This window comes from Eulemur rufifrons, chromosome 4 (assembly GCF_041146395.1).
Source record: "Eulemur rufifrons isolate Redbay chromosome 4, OSU_ERuf_1, whole genome shotgun sequence".
Lineage (NCBI taxonomy): Eukaryota > Metazoa > Chordata > Mammalia > Primates > Lemuridae > Eulemur > Eulemur rufifrons.
Window position 1 is genome coordinate 3,974,062 of NC_090986.1, and position 20,868 is coordinate 3,994,929.

The following is a 20,868-nucleotide window of genomic DNA, read 5'->3' on the forward strand; positions in this document are numbered from 1 at the left end:
AAATGACACTGTCTATCTTCAGGAAAGTTTATGACCTAGAACTGTGGCAACCTGGTTGTAAGTTACCAATTCTTTTGATCCACAGTTGTGAATTCTTAGTCTGTTTTGTAAATGTGTTAAATTATGGGTCACTTATAATCCTCAAGTCTCCAGGCCCGCGGGATTCTTCCAGTCAGCACAGTCAGGCTGGTGCACACACACACGTGAAGACTCACTAAACGTTCATTTCAGAGAGTTGCATGACATTAACTCTAAATCTCTTCTTAGTGGCCTAGGTGAAACCTCATGAACAATATCACCTGGATGACCAACCACACTGGAGGACCATATTTTATCCTGCTGGGACTCTTCAGTCAATCCAAACATCCAGCTCTACTTTGTGTGGTCATTTTCATAGTTTTCCTGATGGCCTTGTCTGGAAATGCTGTCCTGATCCTTCTAATACACTCTGACCCCCACCTCCGTACCCCCATGTACTTTTTCATTAGTCAGCTGTCTCTCATGGACATGGTGTACATTTCTACCACTGTGCCCAAGATGCTCATGGACCAGTTCACGGGTGTGAATAAGATCTCAGCTCCTGAATGTGGGATGCAGATGTTCCTTTATTTGACACTAGCAGGTTCAGAATTTTTTCTTCTAGCTGCCATGGCCTATGACCGCTACATGGCCATCTGCCATCCACTCCGTTACCCTGTCTTCATGAACCACAGGGTGTGTCTCTTCCTGGCATCTGGCTGCTGGTTCCTGGGATCAGTAGATGGCTTCATGCTCACTCCAATCACCATGACCTTCCCCTACTGCAGGTCCCGGGAGATTCACCATTTCTTCTGCGAAGTCCCTGCTGTAACGATGCTTTCCTGCTCAGACACCTCACTCTATGAAACGCTCATGTACCTGTGCTGTGTCCTCATGCTCCTCATTCCTGTGACAGTCATTTCAAGCTCCTATTCATTCATTCTCCTCACCATCCACAGGATGCGCTCAGCAGAGGGCCGGAAGAAGGCCTTTGCCACCTGTTCCTCCCACATGACCGTGGTTATCCTCTTCTATGGGGCCGCCATCTACACCTACATGCTCCCCAGCTCCTACCACACTCCTGAGAAGGACATGATGGTGTCTGTCTTTTATACCATCCTAACTCCTGTGCTAAACCCTTTCATCTATAGCTTTAGGAATAAGGATGTCATGGGGGCTCTGAAGAAAATGTTGAATGTGGGACCTATCTTTCAAGAAACTATAAAGTAGGAAACATGGTACTAACGATTTTGTTTCCTTCTCTCTGTAGGTCAGATGGTTAGGATTTTATGCCAATGTTATTTCTCAGACTCTTTCATCATGGTATCTCATTTCATATTCATCCCTTTTTGAGAAATGTATTCACTGTACTGGAAAAGCCTTTCATTTTTATACTCCTGTCCACTCAAAATTCTCATATGATTGTATTTCACTGATGTTACATTTTTGGAAGTTGATAAGTTCTCTCTATTCTATAGAACAGTGTGCATAATAAAATGTGTAGAGAAAAAATGTCATAAGGTGTTCAAATGATGATAGAGCGAGAGCAAGAGAGAGAGAGGAACAGTGAGGCAAAGGAGTCCAATGTTAATGATGGGTGAGGCTAGGTATAAGCTGTGTAGGTGTTCATTGTACTATTCTTTCTTAATATTACTTTTCTGGAAATATGCAATAACCTATGAATGAAGAATTAAATAGCAGAGTTTTCTCCATGCCCCTTTAAACATTTTTTTCCTTTCTTGGTGGTGTCAGTGTGACACAAGATCTTAGAAATCATGCTTATTTCAATGTGCCCAGTAAGTCCTGAGAAAATCCAGTTATCTGTCCACTTCATTGAGAGGTACCATTTTCTGCATGGTCAAGTTTGAAGGCATCTAGTGGGTGGTATCTCTCTGAAATAATTAGTACCATGTGTATATCGAAGCTCTAAGACCATATAAGGGACTATGGGGGGTTTAACTTTGGGCGAAAATATTAACCCCAGGTAGAAGGAAGGTTTAGGGAAAGTTGCCTTCTACCTGTGATATCTGAGTTTGCAGGAGCTGACAGGAGACTCTGGAGCCCAGTGTTGCATGGTGACTAGAAGTCACCTCAGAGGAGTGTGGGATGCTGGAGCAAGGGGAACATGCTCAGGGCCGTGATGCAGAGAAAAGGTACAGCGTGAGCACAGATCAAAGGGGTGATCAATTAGAAGAGATAAATGTCCCAGGGGTCCTCCTTTCCCATTAAATTTTTAGCCACATTTCTTAACCTTCTGTGACCTAGGGTTTTACAAACAGTAATGAAATGATCAGATTTGCATTTGAGAAATGTGACTTCTGTGCTAATCAGTCAGAGATGTGCAAGACTGAAGACCAAATTACCAGGTGAATGAGGATGGTGAACTAAATGATGCTGATCTAAGTGGAACAGACCATTCCTTAACACCAGGACAGACCAGGGAGGATATTTGGCATAAGTAGGGTCCTGTTTAACATGTTACATAAAACCACAAATGTGTTATATATATGCCTATAAGTTTCTAATGGCTATGTCTAGCTTGTGAATAATGAAAAGTACTGATTCTTTCTTCATCTTGACATGCTCAATGATTTTATGATCCTGCAATGTTTTGGAAAAAGGTATGAGAAAACCAGTTTCCTATATTTTTTCTGAAGTCAAACAGATTGGACATAAAATGCTTACTCTTACTTTGGAAGAATTAAAGAGCATATTGTCAACTCTCAATTTGCTGGCCATAATGATAAACATATTTGATGATTCTATTTAAAACACTCAAATTATCAAGGAAAACAAATAAACAACCTCATTAAAAAGTGGGCAAAACACATGAACAGAAGTTTTCAAAAGAAGACAGACAAGTGACCAACAAATATGTGAAAAAATGCTCAACATCATTAATCATCAGGGAAATGCAAATTAAAACCACAACAAGATACCACCATACTCTATTAGAATGGCCGTTATTAAAAAGTCAAAAAACAATAGATAGTAGCATGGATGCAGAAAGATAGGAATGCTTATATGCTTGTGGGACTGCAAATTAGTGCAACCTCTATGGAAAACAGTATGGAGATTCCTTAAAGAAATAACCATATACTTACTGTTCAATCCAGCAATCCCACTACTGGGTATCCACCCAAAGGGAAGAAGTCATTTTATCAAAAAGACACTTGCACTTGCATGTTTATCACAGCACCATTCACAACTGCAAAGATGTGACATCAACCTAAGTTCCTATCCATTCATGAGTAGATAAAGATAATGTGGATATATACCATGAAGTACTGCTCAGCTATGAAAAGGAATGAAATAATATCTTTTACAGCAACTTGGATGGAACTGGAGACCATTATCCAGAGTGAAGTATCTCAGGAATGGAAAAACAAATGCCACATGTACTCTGTAGTAATTGGGAGCTAAACAATGGACGCACATGGGAACAAAGAGGTATAAAGGACATTAGACACCAAGAAGGGGGGAGGCTGGGTGCAGGGGGGTAAAGACATACCTATTGGATACAATGAACACTATTCTGGTTATGAGCCCTAACAGCCCTGACCCAAGCCTTATATAAGGTACCCACGTAACAAAAACCTTTGTACCCCTTTAATATTGAGAAATTAAAAAATATGTATGTATGCACTGGAGTCCCACAGAGAACACCCTGGAAATGGGGGAACAAAATAAAATTCTTTCCAAGATAATTTTTTGTGATCAAAGTTGTTGTTATCAGCTTAAAATATTCTATTATAAATATAAAATATTTTTTGAAAACCTCATGGTAATCACTGAACAAAAACCTGTAGTAAACAAAAAAATTAAAAAAACCCAAAGGATAGATACATTCTGCTACAGAAAATCACTTAACCATAAAGGCAGACGCCAAGAGAAGCAAGAAGGAACAAAGGAGCTACCTTGAACATAAATGAATTCAATTGTCTAATAGAAAGACATAGAGTGGCTGAATGGATGAAAAACACAAAACAAGAAACAACTATACACTGCCCACAAGAGACACTCCATCTGCACATGTGCACAGGCACACAGAGACTGAAAGCGAAAGGGTGGAAAAAGCTGTTGCATGTAACGGAATCCAGAAAAGAGCAGGAGTAGCTACTTGTATCAGATAAAATAGACTTTCAGTAAAAGACTATAGAGAGAGACAAAGAAAGTCATTATATAATTATTACTTTATATAATTATTACTTTATAATTATATAGAGGTCAATTCAGCAAGAGGATATAATAATTACAAATACATATGCACCAAACAGCAGATCACTTAAGTATATAAAAATAAAGCAAATTTTAATAGATCTAAAGGTAGAGGTAGATAGCAACACAGTAATAGCAGAAAAATTTAACATCCCACGTTTGGCAATGGATGTGGCAGAAAATCAAACATGAAACATCAGATTCCAACTGCACTCTAGACCAATGGACTTAACAGACACACGCAGAATATTCCATCAACAGCTGCAGAATACACATCCTACTCAACTGCATGCACAACACTCTCTAGGATAGACCATATATTCAACCAAAAAACAAGTCTTAAAAAGTTAACATCAAAATAATATCAAGCATGTTTGCTGAACACAGTAGTATAAAACTAGAAATTAATGGGAGAAGAAACCTCAGAAACTTTACAAATATATGGAAATTAAAGAACATGTTCTGGAACAACAGATGGGTCAGCAAAGAAATTAAAAGGGAAATTAAAAAATATATGCAGACAAATGAAAATGGAAGCTCAACATATCAAAATCTTTAGGGCACAGTAAAAGGAGTTCAAAGACGGAAGTTTACAGCAGAGAATGCTTACATTATTAAAAAAAGAAAGACCTCAAATAAAAAGCTAACATTGCACTGGAAGTCACTAAAAATACAAGAATAAACTAAACCCAAAATTAGTAGAAAAAATTAACAATGATTAGAGCAGAAATAAACAAAATAGGGAATAAAATACAATACAAAAGATCAACTAAACTAAGAGTTGTTTTGTGCAAAGCTAAACAAAATTGATAAACCTTTCATTAGACTAAGAGAGAAGGTACAACAAATAAAATCAGAGATGAATAAGGAAAATTATAACTGCTGCCACAGAAATACAAAGATTATGAGACCATAATGAATAATTAATTATATGCCAACAAAGTGGATCACCTGAAAGAAATGGTTAATTCCCTGATACATGCAACCTACCACGATTGAATTATGAAGAAATAGAAAATCTGAACAGACTAATAATGAGTAACACAATTGAAGCAGTAATAAAAAGTCTCCCAATAGGGTGGAAAGCCTAGTAGGTGCTCACAGTATAGGTGGACAAAGATTTCTCATGCAGAGATTAGGATATATGAAAGTAAAAAGGTTTATTTTATTTTCTTGTTAGTGTGAACTAAAATAAAATCTGAATGCTCCCCCCATAGGCTGACTGAATGGACTTCCTCCTGGCCAAGGGAATATCCTAAAACTAAATTGCCTGGCAGGAGGAGGGAGGTCAGACATGCCTCATCATGCCCCGCTCCCTTTTTGCGGACATGCTCTGTAACCATTAACAGACCTCAGGGTATGCAAGACACACCTGTAGGTCCTCAATTTACACAACAGATGTATGTCCAGTGGCTTATCTCTGACGAACAGCTCCTTATCTTAAAACATTTCAAGCCTTTAGACAAAGCTTCATGTCTTTAACCAATTACAAGCCAAACAATCCTTAAACCCACTTATAACCTGTAAGCCCCCCGCTTCAAGATGGTCCACCTTTTCGGTCCAAACCAATGTATACCTCCCATGTATTGATTTATGACTTTACCTATAACCCCTGTCTCCCTGAAATGTATCACACCAAACTGGAACCCAGCCACACTAAGTCCACTTGCTCAAGGCTTCTTGGCCATGGCTCCGGATCATGGTCCTCAAATTTGGCTCAGAGTAAATCTCTTTAAAATTATTTTACAGAGTTTGGCTTTTTTTTTTCTTTGACATGACAAATCCACAGATAACATAATACTTTACAAAACAAATGTTAAGAGCTTTTCCTCTAAGATTCAGAACAATACAAGAAAGGTCATTCATCAGAATAATGACCAGCAAACATATAAAAAAGTGCTCAACATTAGCAAAATGCAAATCAAAACCACAATGAGATATCACCTAACTCCAGTGAGAATGGCCTTTATCAAAAAGTCTCAAAACAACAAATGCTGGTGATGATGTGGAGGGATAGGAACACTCTTACACTGTTGGTTGGACTGAAAATTAGTACAACATCTGTAGAAAATAATTTGGAGATACCTAAAGAGCTAAAAATAGAAATACCATTTGATCCAGCAATCCCACTACTAGGCATCTACCCAAAGGAACAAAAGACATTCTATAATAAAGACATCTACACTCAAATGTTTATGGCAGCACCATTCACTATTGCAAGGATGTGGAAACAACCCAAGTGCATGTCAATCCATGAGTGGATTAATAAAATATGGTATATGTATACAATGGAATACTACTCAATTATAAAAAACCGTAGTGATCTAGCACCTCTTATATTTTCCTGGATAGAGCTTGAGCCCATCCTCCAAAGTGAGGTATCACAAGAATGGAAGAATAGGCACCACAAGTACTCGCCATCCAATTGACACTGACTGATCAACACTAAGGTGCTCACACGGTAGTAATATTCTTTGGGGGCTGGGGGATGGGGGTGGGTAAACTCACAACTAATGGATGTAGTGAGCAGTGTATGGCAGAGGGGCACACCTCCAATCTTGGCTTGGGTGAGGCAAAATCATGACATGTAACCAAAATGATTGTACTCCTATAATATCCTGAAATAAGAAAAAAAAGAATGGTCATTCTTGTCACTTCTATTGCACATAGTACTTGAAGTCGTACAAACAGCCAGCAGGCATATGACAAAATGCTCAAAGTAATCATCAGGGGGAATGCAAATCAAAACCACAGTGAGATATCACCTTACCCCTGTTAGAATGGCTTTTACTAAAAAGTCTAAAAACAACAGATGTTGTTGTGGATATAGAGAAAAAGGAGCATTGTACACTGCTGGGGGGACTGAAAATTAGTACAACCTCTACGGAAAATAGTATGGAGACTTCTCAAAGAACTAAAAGTAGATCTACCATGCGACCCAGTAATCGCACTACTGGGCATCTACACAAAGACAAAGAAATCATTTATCAATAAGACATGTGCACTCAAATGTTTATGGCAGCACAATTCACAGTTGCTATGATGTGAAATCAATCTACATGCCCATCAATTCATGAGTAGATTTAGAAAATGTGATACACACACACACACACACACACACACACCACAGAGTACTACTCAGCCATAAAAAGAAATGAATTAATGTCTTTTTGCAGCAATTTGGGTGGAGCTGGAGATCATTCTCCTAGGTGAAGTAGCTCAAGAACATAAGAACAGATACCACACATACTCTCTAGTAATTCGGAATGAATAGACTGGCACACATGGGCACAGAGGGAAGTAAAAGTCATTGGAAATCAAGGAGGAGGAGGAGGGGTAAAAACCTACCTGATAGATACAGTGAACACTATTTGGGTTATGGGCACACTTATAGCCCTCACTTTAGCATTATAAAAGCTGTCAATGTAACTGAAATACTTGTGCTCTTAGTATTTTGACATAAAAAAAAGGGAATCACCACAGTGCTCAGCAGATGAACTATCATCAAGCCTCGAGTGTTGCAGGGAGTCTCAGAAAGCAAGAGGCTAACGCAAGTAGGTTATGAAATATAAGAAAGAGAAAACAGTAAAGAATTCCCACACATTTGAGTGAAACCAAACTCATCAATAATGGGGAGAAAACCAAGAAATGAGAAAAACAAGAGACGAGGAAAAAAAAGAATTACTAAACATTGAAGAATAATTCTGTACAAAGTAAAAGGAAGTTTTAAATGGTTTCAGAAGTAGAAGAAAGATAAAAACAACTGGAAACATATAATTTTTAAAGAGTTTATTTAACTTAGAAGGAAAAAATAGTAATAGGGCTGAATAGTATAGTGGGACACAGCTGAAAAATAGCTTAGCAAGGGGAAGATAAAGTCAAAGTATACACCCTGTCTATGATGAAAAAGAAATATGTAGGGTCATTGATGGAGAGGCAGCTATGGGCTGGTATCCCCTCTCTCTCTGAAAATAACAATAAGAATCAAAATAAAACCACCCGCTAATTTGTATTATCTGCAGTGCTTGCCAGGTTTCATGGTACACATATCCCCCAGGTGGCTAATTCAAGTTGCCAAGGTGAGGCCACTGACCGTGGCTGTGGAAAGGACGTGCACAGTTATCCCTCAGGAGTCAGTGCCAGTCTGCACCAGAATAGCAGTGCATAGAGGATCCCCTCGCTGATGTTTCCCGGACAGAAAGTAAGGGGGTTCACAGGACAAAATGCCAGGAAACATCTCCCTGAGATGAGGAAAGATGCTTGTTTTTATACCTGGGATAACAGGGCTGGGTAAATACAATTCAAATTCTGAACAATGCACATCCCAGAACACAAAGGGACACCAAAACTATGCTCTCAGAGAAGGAGGAGAAACATGTACTTTTATAAACTAAATTCACATTTTATCAGCCACACTGGATTCCAGAAGGCACTTAAGTAGATTCTGTACAGATTTAATGTGACACTTAATGAGCAAGTAAAGTAAGTTAATTTGGGGGCATAGAAAGCTTTCGAAAGATGTCCACAAACTTAATTTATCTAAAATGACTACTGGACAATACAGTACAGTAAAGAGATGACATATTGGTTGATGAGGATAATTTGGTTCATAAGAAAATATGTTGAGCAAGAAACAAGTAAAACTATTAGTCACTTTTAAATAACTTTTGATATCACTTTTGATATGGAATGTGTTTTTAAATGTGGGACTAAAATCTCCAAAGAATCAATAAAAAAGTGGAGGAAAATAGGAAATAAAAGTAAAATAAAGTATATTTTCTCTGGGGGAAAAGGCCATTTGTGTGTGTTTGTGTGTGTGTGTTGGACTCCATATTGGTAGAAAGCATAAATTTAACATTAACACTTATGCTTGTATTATTGCTGTGCCAAATAAGATGACAAATAAAATGGAAATCTTCCAAACCACTAAAAAATAATAGTGGGTAGGCAATGAAAATTCAATCACCCAAATACAGAAGAAGCCTGTTAAAAAAAATTGTTTTTTAAAAAGAACAAAGACACAAGCTAAATGACATTAAAAAAATCTAGAAATAAGTCAAAATATATCTGTATCAATGATAAAAATTATGGATTAAATTTTATTATTAAAAGATATCAGCAGACACACTGATTAAATGAATTGAATATAAGTGAGTTACTTACAGGCGACCAAACCTAAACACTATCCAAGCAAAGGCTGAGGCAAAGGCAGAAGCAGGATGCAGCCCTTAGAGCATGGAACAGAGTGACGCCACAGCGAGCAGGGGAAGGAGAGCTGGACTGAACCTGCTGTTTTTGTGGAGACCTTAAGACAAATACACTTGCAGGTTGCTGGGGGATGTACTCCGGGAAGGGTAAGTGCACTTTCTAAGATTCTAAACAAGCATAATGTTGATGTGGTCCCATAAGGCGAAGAGGTCCAATATGGGAGCCAGAGAGTGTGAGACAGAAAAAATCAGTGACGTTGGAGAGGTGGTCTTGGGTGCATCCTGGGTGACTTGCTGAGGACACTGGCCACTTCTACTACAGAGGTTGTTAAAAGGATTAAATGGAAACTCTCCCGTAAGGGTCATAGCAGGAGTTATAAACTTAAAATAGCAATTTCAGTGAGGGGTCTACTGATTAAAGTAAATCAGTAGTTTCCCTGTATGCCAAGAACAACCAGCTATAAAATACAGTTAAAAGAAATCCCTTCCTAAGAGCAAACATCACAAGCTGCATAGAAATAAAGGTCCACAAAATCTCTAATGTCTGTAATGAAGCGCTGTAATGCTCCACAAGTGGGCATAAAAGAAGCTGGACGGAAGTCTCAATACAGTAAGCATGTAAATTCTGTTAAAAACAATCGACATGCTTAAAACAATCCCAAAAGGACTTTTACTGATCTTCGTTGATTTTACTGTTCATTTTATAACGATTCCATTGTTCTGGCCTCTCAGCACTGACACAGGACAGCACCTGCCAACGCTGGCGGTCCCTGGCCGGCCAAGTGGGCCATCGGCTTTATGCAAGAAAGAATTGAGGGCGAGCTGAGGGTATAAAGCAAAAACGAGCTTTATTCAGGAAGTACAGAAAATCTACTCCACAGACAGCATGGAGTCTAGTCCCCCCTGCGGAGGACAACAGCCCCCGTTGCTCCGCTAGCCCCTCTATTTAAGCACTGGCTGATTATGGGCCAAACAAGGGAGGAATGTTCATGTTAGTTGTTGGAAAGAAGCGGTGTTTTCCTGGAACTAGTGGGATGCCCTCCCTTCGACTGACTATGGCGTAGCGTCAGGTGCAGACAGAAGTGGGAAGTTTCCTTAGAGACTTTTCTGGTAAGGAGGGAATCGTGAAGCTGCAGGGTCAGAAAGCGGCCTATTTCCGCACCGTTTTGCTTCTAACTGGTTGGATCTTGTCTTGTTTCCCACCTTGTTTTGATCAGGGTGGTTTGAAACCTGCTGACTCGCATCCTTTTTTGATTAGTGTGGTTGGAGCCTGTGTTTCCAGACTTCCTGAGTCGGTTAGGCAATGCCTGCAATTCCCCATCCCAACACCATGAAAGAGAAATGCTGCCATAGGAAAAAGAAAGTCTCCTGCTAACAGAAAAAGCCACAAACAAGGTGACCCCCTCCGTGATTTCACTATCTCAACTTCCTCATGTACCTCCTTAGTGGAAACTAACTCACAGGTGAAATCTCAGATACAATGGAGTTCTTATACATAGATTTTAGCTTTCCAGACCTAACAGTAAAAAAGGCACAATTAAAGGAGGCAGAAGCTATGACAAGCAAGCCAATTACAATATTAATTGCAGATATATTTGTTATTGCAATATAAATTTAGGTTTTTCACTTAATACAATGTGTCTTCTCTTTTTTAGTAGTTATGTCAATTGCATTCCCCTGTATGTATGTCGTAAATATATTTGGTTTCTCTTCCAACATCTTATTTTTACTACTCTCCCTTATTAAAAACTTCTTTGCTTTTCCTTTATTCCTCTCTTTGTGCTTAATTATGGGTTTATGTGTTTGTGTGTTTGAAAACTCATAACTTTTTTAGATCTTTGGAATACTCTGGTAGTTAAAAAAATTGACTTAATTTTCTACCTCAATGTTTCTGCGTCAATCACTTCAGGAAAAAAAAAAGTTAATTTACACTTTCTACTGCCCTCCTCACAATGTACCCTGTGTGATTTTAGTTATATTATTTGTATTTTAGAAAACCTTTTAAAATACCATTATACACAAGCACTTTAATGATATACTCAGAACTATCTCTCTATTAACTGACTTATCAGTTTTTAATCATGAATGGTTTTTTCTGCCAGGGAAGGTAATGATTTTGTGAAGTTATTAACATAAAGGAATAGGAAGACTTGTAAATATTGGTGGTAGGAACTGTTATTTTTCATACTTTCCGTATCCATCAAACCAATCTTTGCATTTCTTTTTTATATTATTATACATACATTGTTGTGTTTTGTGGCATTTCCATTTTATTTTTAGCCATATCTTCATTCCTTTAGTCATATTTGCTCATGCTCTTATTAAATGATTCTAAGTCTCATCATGGGCTTAAACATCTCATGATGTTTCTCATCATGAGAAACATAATTTCTCTTTGTCTTCATCTAGTTTTATTATGAAAAATGTATGGATGCTCTATTTTCTAAAGCATCACATCTTTGAAATTCCTTGTCTTCTTCCTTAAAACCTGAAGCATGGATTTGCTATTTGAAAAATAATCCACTCAAACATTGGTAAATATTTCTTTATTTTTCTCATTTTATAACATTAAAGAAATTCAGAGGTCAGCATGATATTTACCTCTAAATTGTGACTTGCTTTTGCTCAGATTTTCATGGAATTCTCATAGTACCATATTTTATTCTTATAGTACCATATTTTTCTAGGGGATACCTAGATAAATATAATGCTATATCACATTTTAAAAAATATATCTGAGTATATTTTCGTTCTATTCATTTAGTTTATTTTTCAAACACAGTAATTATATTTTGTTTGTCATTTTTTTCCAAATGATCATGTGCTTTTCAATCTTTTAATTTTTCTATTTTACTTAAAAGAATTAAGCCTCTTTTTCAACTCCTTAACCATTTTTAGTGGTTTCTATTCTTCCTTTGTTTTTAACATAATATTTTTAATTTTATTTTTCTCTTCTATTTACTACCCAAGATATTCTGGCTCAACATTCATTCCTGTCTTTACTTTATATTACTTATTGGATGCTTCATGTATTGTGTTTGAATTCTACTTCACAGAAATATTGTTAGATTTTCATTTCAAGGAAAATGATTTTTTATAATGTAATTTTTTATTGTATTTTTGCTACCCTTGTTATATTTTATTCTTTATTTTATTTTTGATATATGATGTTGCTTAAAGTGAAATATTTTATGCTTTCAAGAAATGTATGTATATTCCTTGTTATCAATGTGTTTTATTAAATATTAGTTTTAAGATGTGTTTAAAATCTTTTAGATCTTTTAGGTATGTTATACAGATTTCCTAAAACAACAACCAATTAAGTGTTTACCACTTAATGGGTAGCCATCATTGCATGCGTGAGGGAAAACTTGGTTGTTTTTATCTTCATCATTGTGAAACCTCATTTCAAAAATAATTTTCTCCTTTGTGGACATTATTTAGAATTTTCCAACCACTCCTTACTATTTTTAGTTATATAGTGGCACATACAATTTATTTCAGACTGATAAAGAATATTGTCTTAAATATTTCTTTCTTTTGTCCCTATTGTGTTTCTAGTAATTAGCACAGGGATGGGCACAAAACTGGCACTTAATCAACATTTGTGGAGTGAATAAATGAACCAATGACTATCAAAATTTTTAGCATATATCATCAAATAAATGCATTTCTTAATTATGTTAATATGAGATCAATTTAAGACAGTCAACTGAAAACAGTTAAAGTGGTAGCTCATTTCATTTACTAGAAATACAAGAAACATTTTTTTCATTCTCTACGTCTTTGCAACATTTGGGACTGGCAGCTAATTACCTGCAAGGATGGAGGCCTTAGGGACCTCACAGGAAGCTCAGTTTCCTCTGTGCTCATTATGATCTTTTCGCCAGTGGAAAAAAAAAAAAAAGTGGTTCCACCTTCTCTTGCCACCTCCCAGTGTCCACACAGCACCGTGTATTTAACTAGAGAGTCACTGGAGTGGGAGATCCTGAGACAAGTCCTCCAGATAAGGGAAGTCTCCAGGGGGCTGCCTGCCAGGCTTACCTTTGCCCAACATTGCCATTGACCTGCTTTCTAACCCAGGTAAGTTTCTCTCATTCTGAGAAAGGAAGGCTAGAAAATGAATATGCAAAATATCAAACAAGCATAAACTCTGAAGGTATAACGTCCCTGCAATTGAAGAGGACTCCTGCTAAATTCTGTGGAGCTTCATCAAACAGGATGTATTTTAAGATACACAAATTTTCATTGTGCTCCATTCATCCCCGAGGATCCTGTGCTACAAATTTGCTGTAGAATTGTCATGTTAAAACACACATACAAACACACACACACACAAACTTAATTGTTTGTATCAGAAATGGTATGACGCACTATTTCAATTGATATCACAGCTGTGAATTTTGCAAATTTCTCATGCTAAAAGGCATACAGAGGTAGTGGATTTGCGGGGGGAAAGCATTGTTTTAAAATAAACCATAGGCTTTAATTATTCCACTTGTTTGTACAATACATATGCTAATTGAATCAGAGTCAGCCTTAATGATACTATGGCCTATTTAGAGAAAAATCTAAATATTAATATACCTATTAAATGTGACTTAATGACATGGCTGAGTCTAGTGCCATGATCGAATGAAAGTAGAAGAGAGGGAGAGAAAGAGAGATGTTTCCCCTCAGCAGACTGGTGGACTTTTGCCCACAGCCGCAGCACCAAAGCTGTGGCTCTTTGCTGTGACAGTAGCAGAGGTCTCAGAAAAGACAAGCAGCAGAAATTCCATTGTGTTTGGTGAACTGAGAAAGAATTCTTCAGTAAAATATTCCGAATATTTAGTAACAAATTAGTGATGCAGTTTAGACCATGTTTCACCTTAATATTGATTAAAGGTTTAGATGTGGAAAATGAACCTGTAGATCATCTAGACAAACGTAAAGGTGATGATTTCCTGAACTACGAACAGAGGTGAAGGGCAATACACTGTGGAAAAATGAATCAGTGTTTGAAAAAAGAAAAAGGAATTTTAGGAGAAGAAGAGATAAGTCATATTAAAACATTTGAATTGGGAAATTTATATGGGCCGTATGACAAAGCAAAGACTAAAGGTCAGTAACATCCAACAGTCTCTTACACACTGATCAGAAGCAGCCATATCCACAAATAGCACAAACAAACATTTTGGTGAAGAAGAATTTGAACGTGAACGGAAAATGCAAAATAACACATTAGTGATAAAATGCAAATTAAATCCCCGGTAGGTCCCACTCCTGCCGGTCCCACTCCTGCCTAACTAGGGGAGGGAAGTGGATGTTCATCGGACGGGTTGTGAGTAAAGCGAAAGCCCCGCCCGGCCTCCGCGGGCGGCAACCTCAGTGTATAAGTCAGAAACGATTCTTTTTTAAAAATAAAAAATATAAAATAGAATCAAGATGTTCTTTATTACATATATTTATCTAAGTGTTGTTTCAGATTAACAAAATTTTGAAGATGCCTACATTTAAAATAAGAGAGAAATCGTTACATAAATTCTGTTAAGGCAAAATATTATGAAGCTTTATATTCAAAAGAGTGGTATTTCTCTAAGTATTAAAAGACATGTAAATATATACACAATTATGATATTTATGGAAATATAAAGCTATATACAGTATAAATTCTATTCCATATTTGGTATCTTTTATATATCTATATACATTATTGATTAAAAATGTATATGTTAAAAATAAGAAACAAGATTTTTACAGTAAACATACTTGATGATGGGATTAGAGATGCCTTTCTTTCTCCTTTTAGTTTTCTCCCATATATCTTACCTATAGTGCTCATAAAAGTTAATGTGAATAAAATCTTTTAAAAACATAATGCAATGTAATTTTAATAAAAAATATGCAACATCATCAATCTGAATTTCTTTTTTCTTTACATCAGGGAATACTGAACCCGTGATACCATTTCAGAAACATAAGCCAGGTGGACAACGTGCACACGCAGGTGCAAACGCCGCGGCCCCCTGCACTGTTCGCCCTGAGCCGGGGCAGGTGAGTCCGTGAGCTAAACGCCGTGGAACCGAGAGGACTGCGGAAGGGACAGTCCCACGGGGCGGAGGGGACATTCCGTGGTTACTTCAGGGCGCTATGCAGAGAGAAAACGCAGTGTCACTTGGGAAGCCAGATAAAGAGAACTAAGATAGACTATCTGAACGTGCCGTCAGTCTAGAAACCTGGTAATGAAAAGTGGCGCAAAATGTCTGATCTCGTCCCCTGTGAGCCGCGCTCCTTTGCCCTGAGCCCCGCGGGTCTTCCCGGAGAGGACGCGCGTCCTCAGCACAGGTCCTTCTCTTTCAATTGTTCCTTCTTCAAATGACCCTTCATTCTTGCACCCCCTATTTTTATCCTGAATTATTAACATAATGCTCTGGTGTGTTTTCATTTATGGAACTTAGCAGCTGAAAGACTCGAACCCTTCGGTTTGTTTATTTGCTCGCTTGTGCGCCTGCCGCCCTCACCTGCAGGCCCGCTGGCTGCTGAAGCAGGGACCCCATCTCTGCTCGCGGGTCCAGCACCACAGCGGTGTCCGCACCTGGGAGGTCCCCACACACGCATGCGAATTTGCTGTTGAATACAGGTGGTCTCCCATAGGGCTCCCCAAATTTTTACATTGTTTTTCCGCTTTCAGAATCTAATGTTCACAATCGCCAAGTCAGAGTTCTTTTTACCTAACATTATTTTTTCTGTCCCATGCATTTCATATTCTTGATTTCTTTTAAAATATTGTACAGTTTCTGGAAGACAGAAAATTAATATTCCAGAAAAATGTTCCCCAAATCCAGTGCTCTGGGTTGGAATCATTCAGCTAATGTCTCTGTGTCACCTTCTCTCCCTACCCATCACACCAACTATAAAGTGATCATGGACTTCATGATCCTGTCACTGTGGTTCATTTCTATGTTTTAGTTGTGGTTTTTGGTTGTCCGTTATTTATTGTGTCTGTTGATTATTGAGGAAATTTGTGAGGCAAGAATTAGACAGCATTATAGTGCTTTCTATTCCACAGTTTTATAAGTGCCGGGAGTTCTGTGCCGGAAGCCAGCAGGCACTATTAAGCTGTTATCCTATTTAATCTGGACTTCTTTGCTCTGAGGTGGGAGTTATACTCATTTCTCAGATAAGAATACTGATTTAGGATTTTTAAGTTTTTTACTTTAAGTTAATTTACTTAAAGTGAATAAACCAGGTATTGCATCATTTAGAAACTGGTGTGTCTCCTATACCAATATACTTCCCCAGACACTTAGAGAATAATATTATGTAAAGGGTCATGTTTTTTAGATTCTACATTACTGGCTGAGCAGAAGGACTTTATTCCTGGGATAATCTGCATTTCATGTGTTCCTATTAATATCAACAAATAATGCTCTGGGAAATTTGGATACTGCATATTTGAAGATTAATTTTTGTGTTTAACATTTAATTCCAAGTTTTTGAAGAGTTACTATATACATGCCTGAATGTGTTATAGTGCAGAGTGCAAGAAATGACCACCTAGGGACCAATTGAGCCAAGTTATGAGTCTTTATTAGCTGGCCAGCGACCACCCCTGCCCTGTTAAGATACAGGTACAGAGAATGGTGCTGAGACAAAAAAGCAGGGAGGTTTTATGCCATCCTACGTTAGAGCTACGTGACTTTAGGCACCGTGGTTGAAACAACATTTTACATCATCTTCTCCATAGCTGTGGGGTCCGGGACCAGCCTCGGACTACTCCTTTCAATTACAATCTTTAAGCAAGCAGGTTTACAGAAGCAGATACCATCAATTAAGGAACATTTTTTTAGGCATTAAGCAAGCAGAACAAATTTTAACTACAGGCAGCAGGAAAGTTTAAACAATCAGTAACAAGTTAATTGCATTGATTTATCTCTGCAGGGTACTTTTTCCGCAATTACAGATATAGGTCAAGCGAACATAGGTCACCTAGCGAGCAAGCATAGGTTTTTAAGTGGGCCTTTACAAATGCACAATCTGGAAGACATATGCATATGATCTAACGTGATTGCACGAGGCTATCCATGGAGATGTTGTGACTACAAACTTTAAAGATGAATTCCAAGTTTGGCATCTTTGTTGGAAACCACACGGACCTATGAAAGGGAGATGGTATGCCATCGGCAGAATGTAAGGGAATACATCCACAGGTCTTAGAAAACTAATAATGCTTGCCTTCTCTAAATAAGTGGCAGTAGAGTCTTCATGCAAATGAATTTACAAAATCTTTGTTATGATTACATTCAAATACCAATAACAAAAGCAGCAGAAATGACCAACAAGAGTTTCCCAGTAGGCTTCATCCTTCTTGGCTTCTCGGAAAGGCCCCAGATAGAAATGGTCCTCTTCTGGACCATAATCATCTTTTATGCCATGATAATCCTCAGCAACTCCACCATCATCTTGCTCTCCTGCACGGACCCCCACCTCTACACCCCCATGTACTTCTTTCTCAGCAACCTTTCCTTCTTGGAGCTCTGCTTCACCACAACCACTGTGCCGCAGATGCTGTCAAACTTGTGGGGTCCAGACAAGAGCATCAGCTACACAGGCTGTGTCGTCCAACTCTGCATATTCATCTGTCTCGCTGCCACAGAATGTGTCTTGCTGGTGGTGATGGCCTTTGACCGCTACGTTGCAGTCTACCAGCCCCTGTGCTACAGGGACCAAGAGTCGGTTGGTATTTCCTTTCTTTCTCTAAATGCGCATTCACTCTTGTGCGTGCTGGGCGTGAGCTTCTGTGCTCCCCTCCTTAAACATGCCCGTGACCGCCCAGGCCCTTCCGCGACCCTCGCGATTTCACAGCGCGGGTCCCTTGGCCCCACCTCTGACTTCATTTTCTGTGTTTTTCCAGCTTTCTCACCTCAACCTGGGGCCGCAGTTCTTTTTGCTGCTGTTCGAACGTGGCCAGGGAGTTTCTGTCTCAGAGTCTGTGTTCTTCGCGTTCCCTACGCTTAAATGTCTCTGTTCGGCTGTTTGATGACTGGCTCCCTTGTTGCACTCATGGGTCTGCTAACATTTCACCTCCTAAATAAAGGGTATTAGCCGACCTGTGCAAAGTAGAGACCCTCGTCCTTCTTATACACTTACCCTGCTTTGTTTGTCTTCACTGCAGGTTTTGATACCCGACACCGCATTACATATTTATGAGTTTATTGCCTTTGTGTACACTGGCCTGTGCGCTCTGTGCGGGCGGCGCCTTTATCTCCGCCGCCACAAACCTCGAAGAGTGGCTGGCACCTAAGTGCTACTGAATCGGTATTTTTGGAATGAATGAAGGAAGGAAAGAAAGAAAAATAGAAAGAAATTAGCTGGACAACTAAAAATATATAGGAAAAATTAGATGGGCATGGTGGCACATGCCTGTAGTCCCAGCTACTCGGGAGGCTGAGGTAGGAGGATCGCTTAAGCCCAGGAGTTTGAGGTTGCTGTGAGCTAGGCTGAGGCCACGGCACTCTAGCCTGGGCAACAGAGTGAGATTCTGTCTCAAAAAAAAAAAAAGAAAGAAAGAAAAGATCATTTACCATTTAAAGTTAGTCTCTATTTGAAAGTAATCATGTTAGCAATCCATTGCATATCACACCCCAAATAAATTATTGCTATATTAGAACTTAAATGTACAAAGGTCCTTATGCTTATTTATTAAAGAATGTAAAGGTATATATTTTAAATAATCCCAAAATATGTGAAGACTTTCTAAACACAAAAGCACTGAAAAGAAGTCATTAAATTTAGTATATTAAACCAAAAACTTTTAAAAATTTTGATGGGACAAAATATCAAAATCAAAACTGAAAAAAATATTACAGTCCATACCACTCACAAAGTTACTATTTTAATATATAAACACTTTTATATTTATAAAAAGAGCTTTCAATAGAAAAAATTTATAAAGGATATAAACACATGTCACAAAAGCAGCAGTTACATGAATAAACACATGAAAAAAATCATATAAACATATCAGCAATAAAGAAAAGCAAGTTAAATGATAATAAATCTATCCAATTGACTATGAAGGAAGAGCACACACAATACTAGTGTAGGTGAAGTTTGATGTTATAACAATTTTAAAATGCTTTTGGAGAAGTAATTTACTGTGGTATGTTAACAAGTTTGAAACACTGTATACCCTATGGTAAATTATCTTAGGGAAAACTTACATTCAGAGAGTGTTTTCTACATAAGCATTTTTATTTCAGCAAAATTTATAATTTAAAATTTGAATACAATGACTATTTACTATTAGGGGATAATTGCAAATTGTGGTATAATTAATTTGATAGATATTAACTTCCTTCCACACTGTCAGTCATATGCAAACACTACATATCTCAAAGTGAAGAGATTCAATGCAGGAGGTTGGTTACAGAGGTGGCCGAGGGCAGTAAGGCTGGGGAAGCAGGGAGGGGAGTTGTCACGCAAGGACCAGTGTCCTCCGCACTGGGCCCCACACGCCCCTAACCGCTGAGCTGATGGAGACTCTGCACCCCAGGTTCGCTGACGGAGCCCCACCCTGCCGCTGAGCAGCACCCCGGACGCCGGGATCCACCAGTGCTGTGGGAACTGCCCCTGGGGCGCGGGAGCCTGCCGCCCCGCATGGTCCCTGTGGCCTTTGGCTGCTGCCGCTGCCAGAGACTATGGCCACAGACAGGAAGAAAGACCCAGTGTCTTTCTTCTTCCCACCCTCGAGTGTCCCCCCAGAACACACAGCACCAGAGCCTGGTAAGAAAGCAGGTAGCGCAGTAGTCAGGACAGAGCATCCTCAGGCTGAAGCCCGGGAGGTCGGAGGAGGCCCCAGCCCTCACGTGTGGGCCAGACGAAGGCTGTCACAGAAACACTTTCATGAGTGGGAAAGTGATCATTTTTCCAGAGAACGCACATGCACAAAAGTTTAGAAGACTTTGGCCCTAAGATCCAAGAAGGTGGGGTTCCTTTCGTCTTCCCTGCTGTATTCCAACTGCCTCGTACATTGTGTACACTCAAGAAACACTTGTTTGAAGGAAAGACATAAGCTCGGAAGCATGATGTTTTGACTGGGTGATTACATCGGGGTTGGTTTTAAAATTTTCATTCCATCAGTTTGTGTTTTTAGATTCATCTATAGTTTGCATGTCAGTGTTTAAAATAAAAACAAACACTTTAAAATTAAATTCAACACTAAAGCAACACAGCTTGCAAGTGAGTGACAGAAGACAAACAAAGGGTTCAATCAGTCCCGAATGAAAAGTGAGTGAGAGGAAGATGTGAAGGAGATGACCTCAGTTTTAGTGTAGGTCACGGTGCTGACTGATGGTGGTGTCCTTGATGTATCAATCGAATTCTGAGTTTCAGACTCTATACCTGTGAAAGATAAGAAGGAAAATAACAATATCTCATAAAA

At 38.6% G+C, this 20,868-nt stretch overlaps 1 protein-coding gene across 1 annotated transcript; it reads left to right on the top strand.

Annotated features, from left to right (window-relative positions):
• Window positions 1–285: 285 nt before the first annotated feature.
• On the top strand, window positions 286–1,248 carry LOC138382531 (olfactory receptor 2T29-like). Its single transcript, XM_069466997.1, has one exon. It carries the CDS (start codon window positions 286–288, stop codon window positions 1,246–1,248), a length of 963 nt encoding a protein of 320 aa, XP_069323098.1.
• The last annotated feature ends 19,620 nt before the right edge of the window (window positions 1,249–20,868 follow it).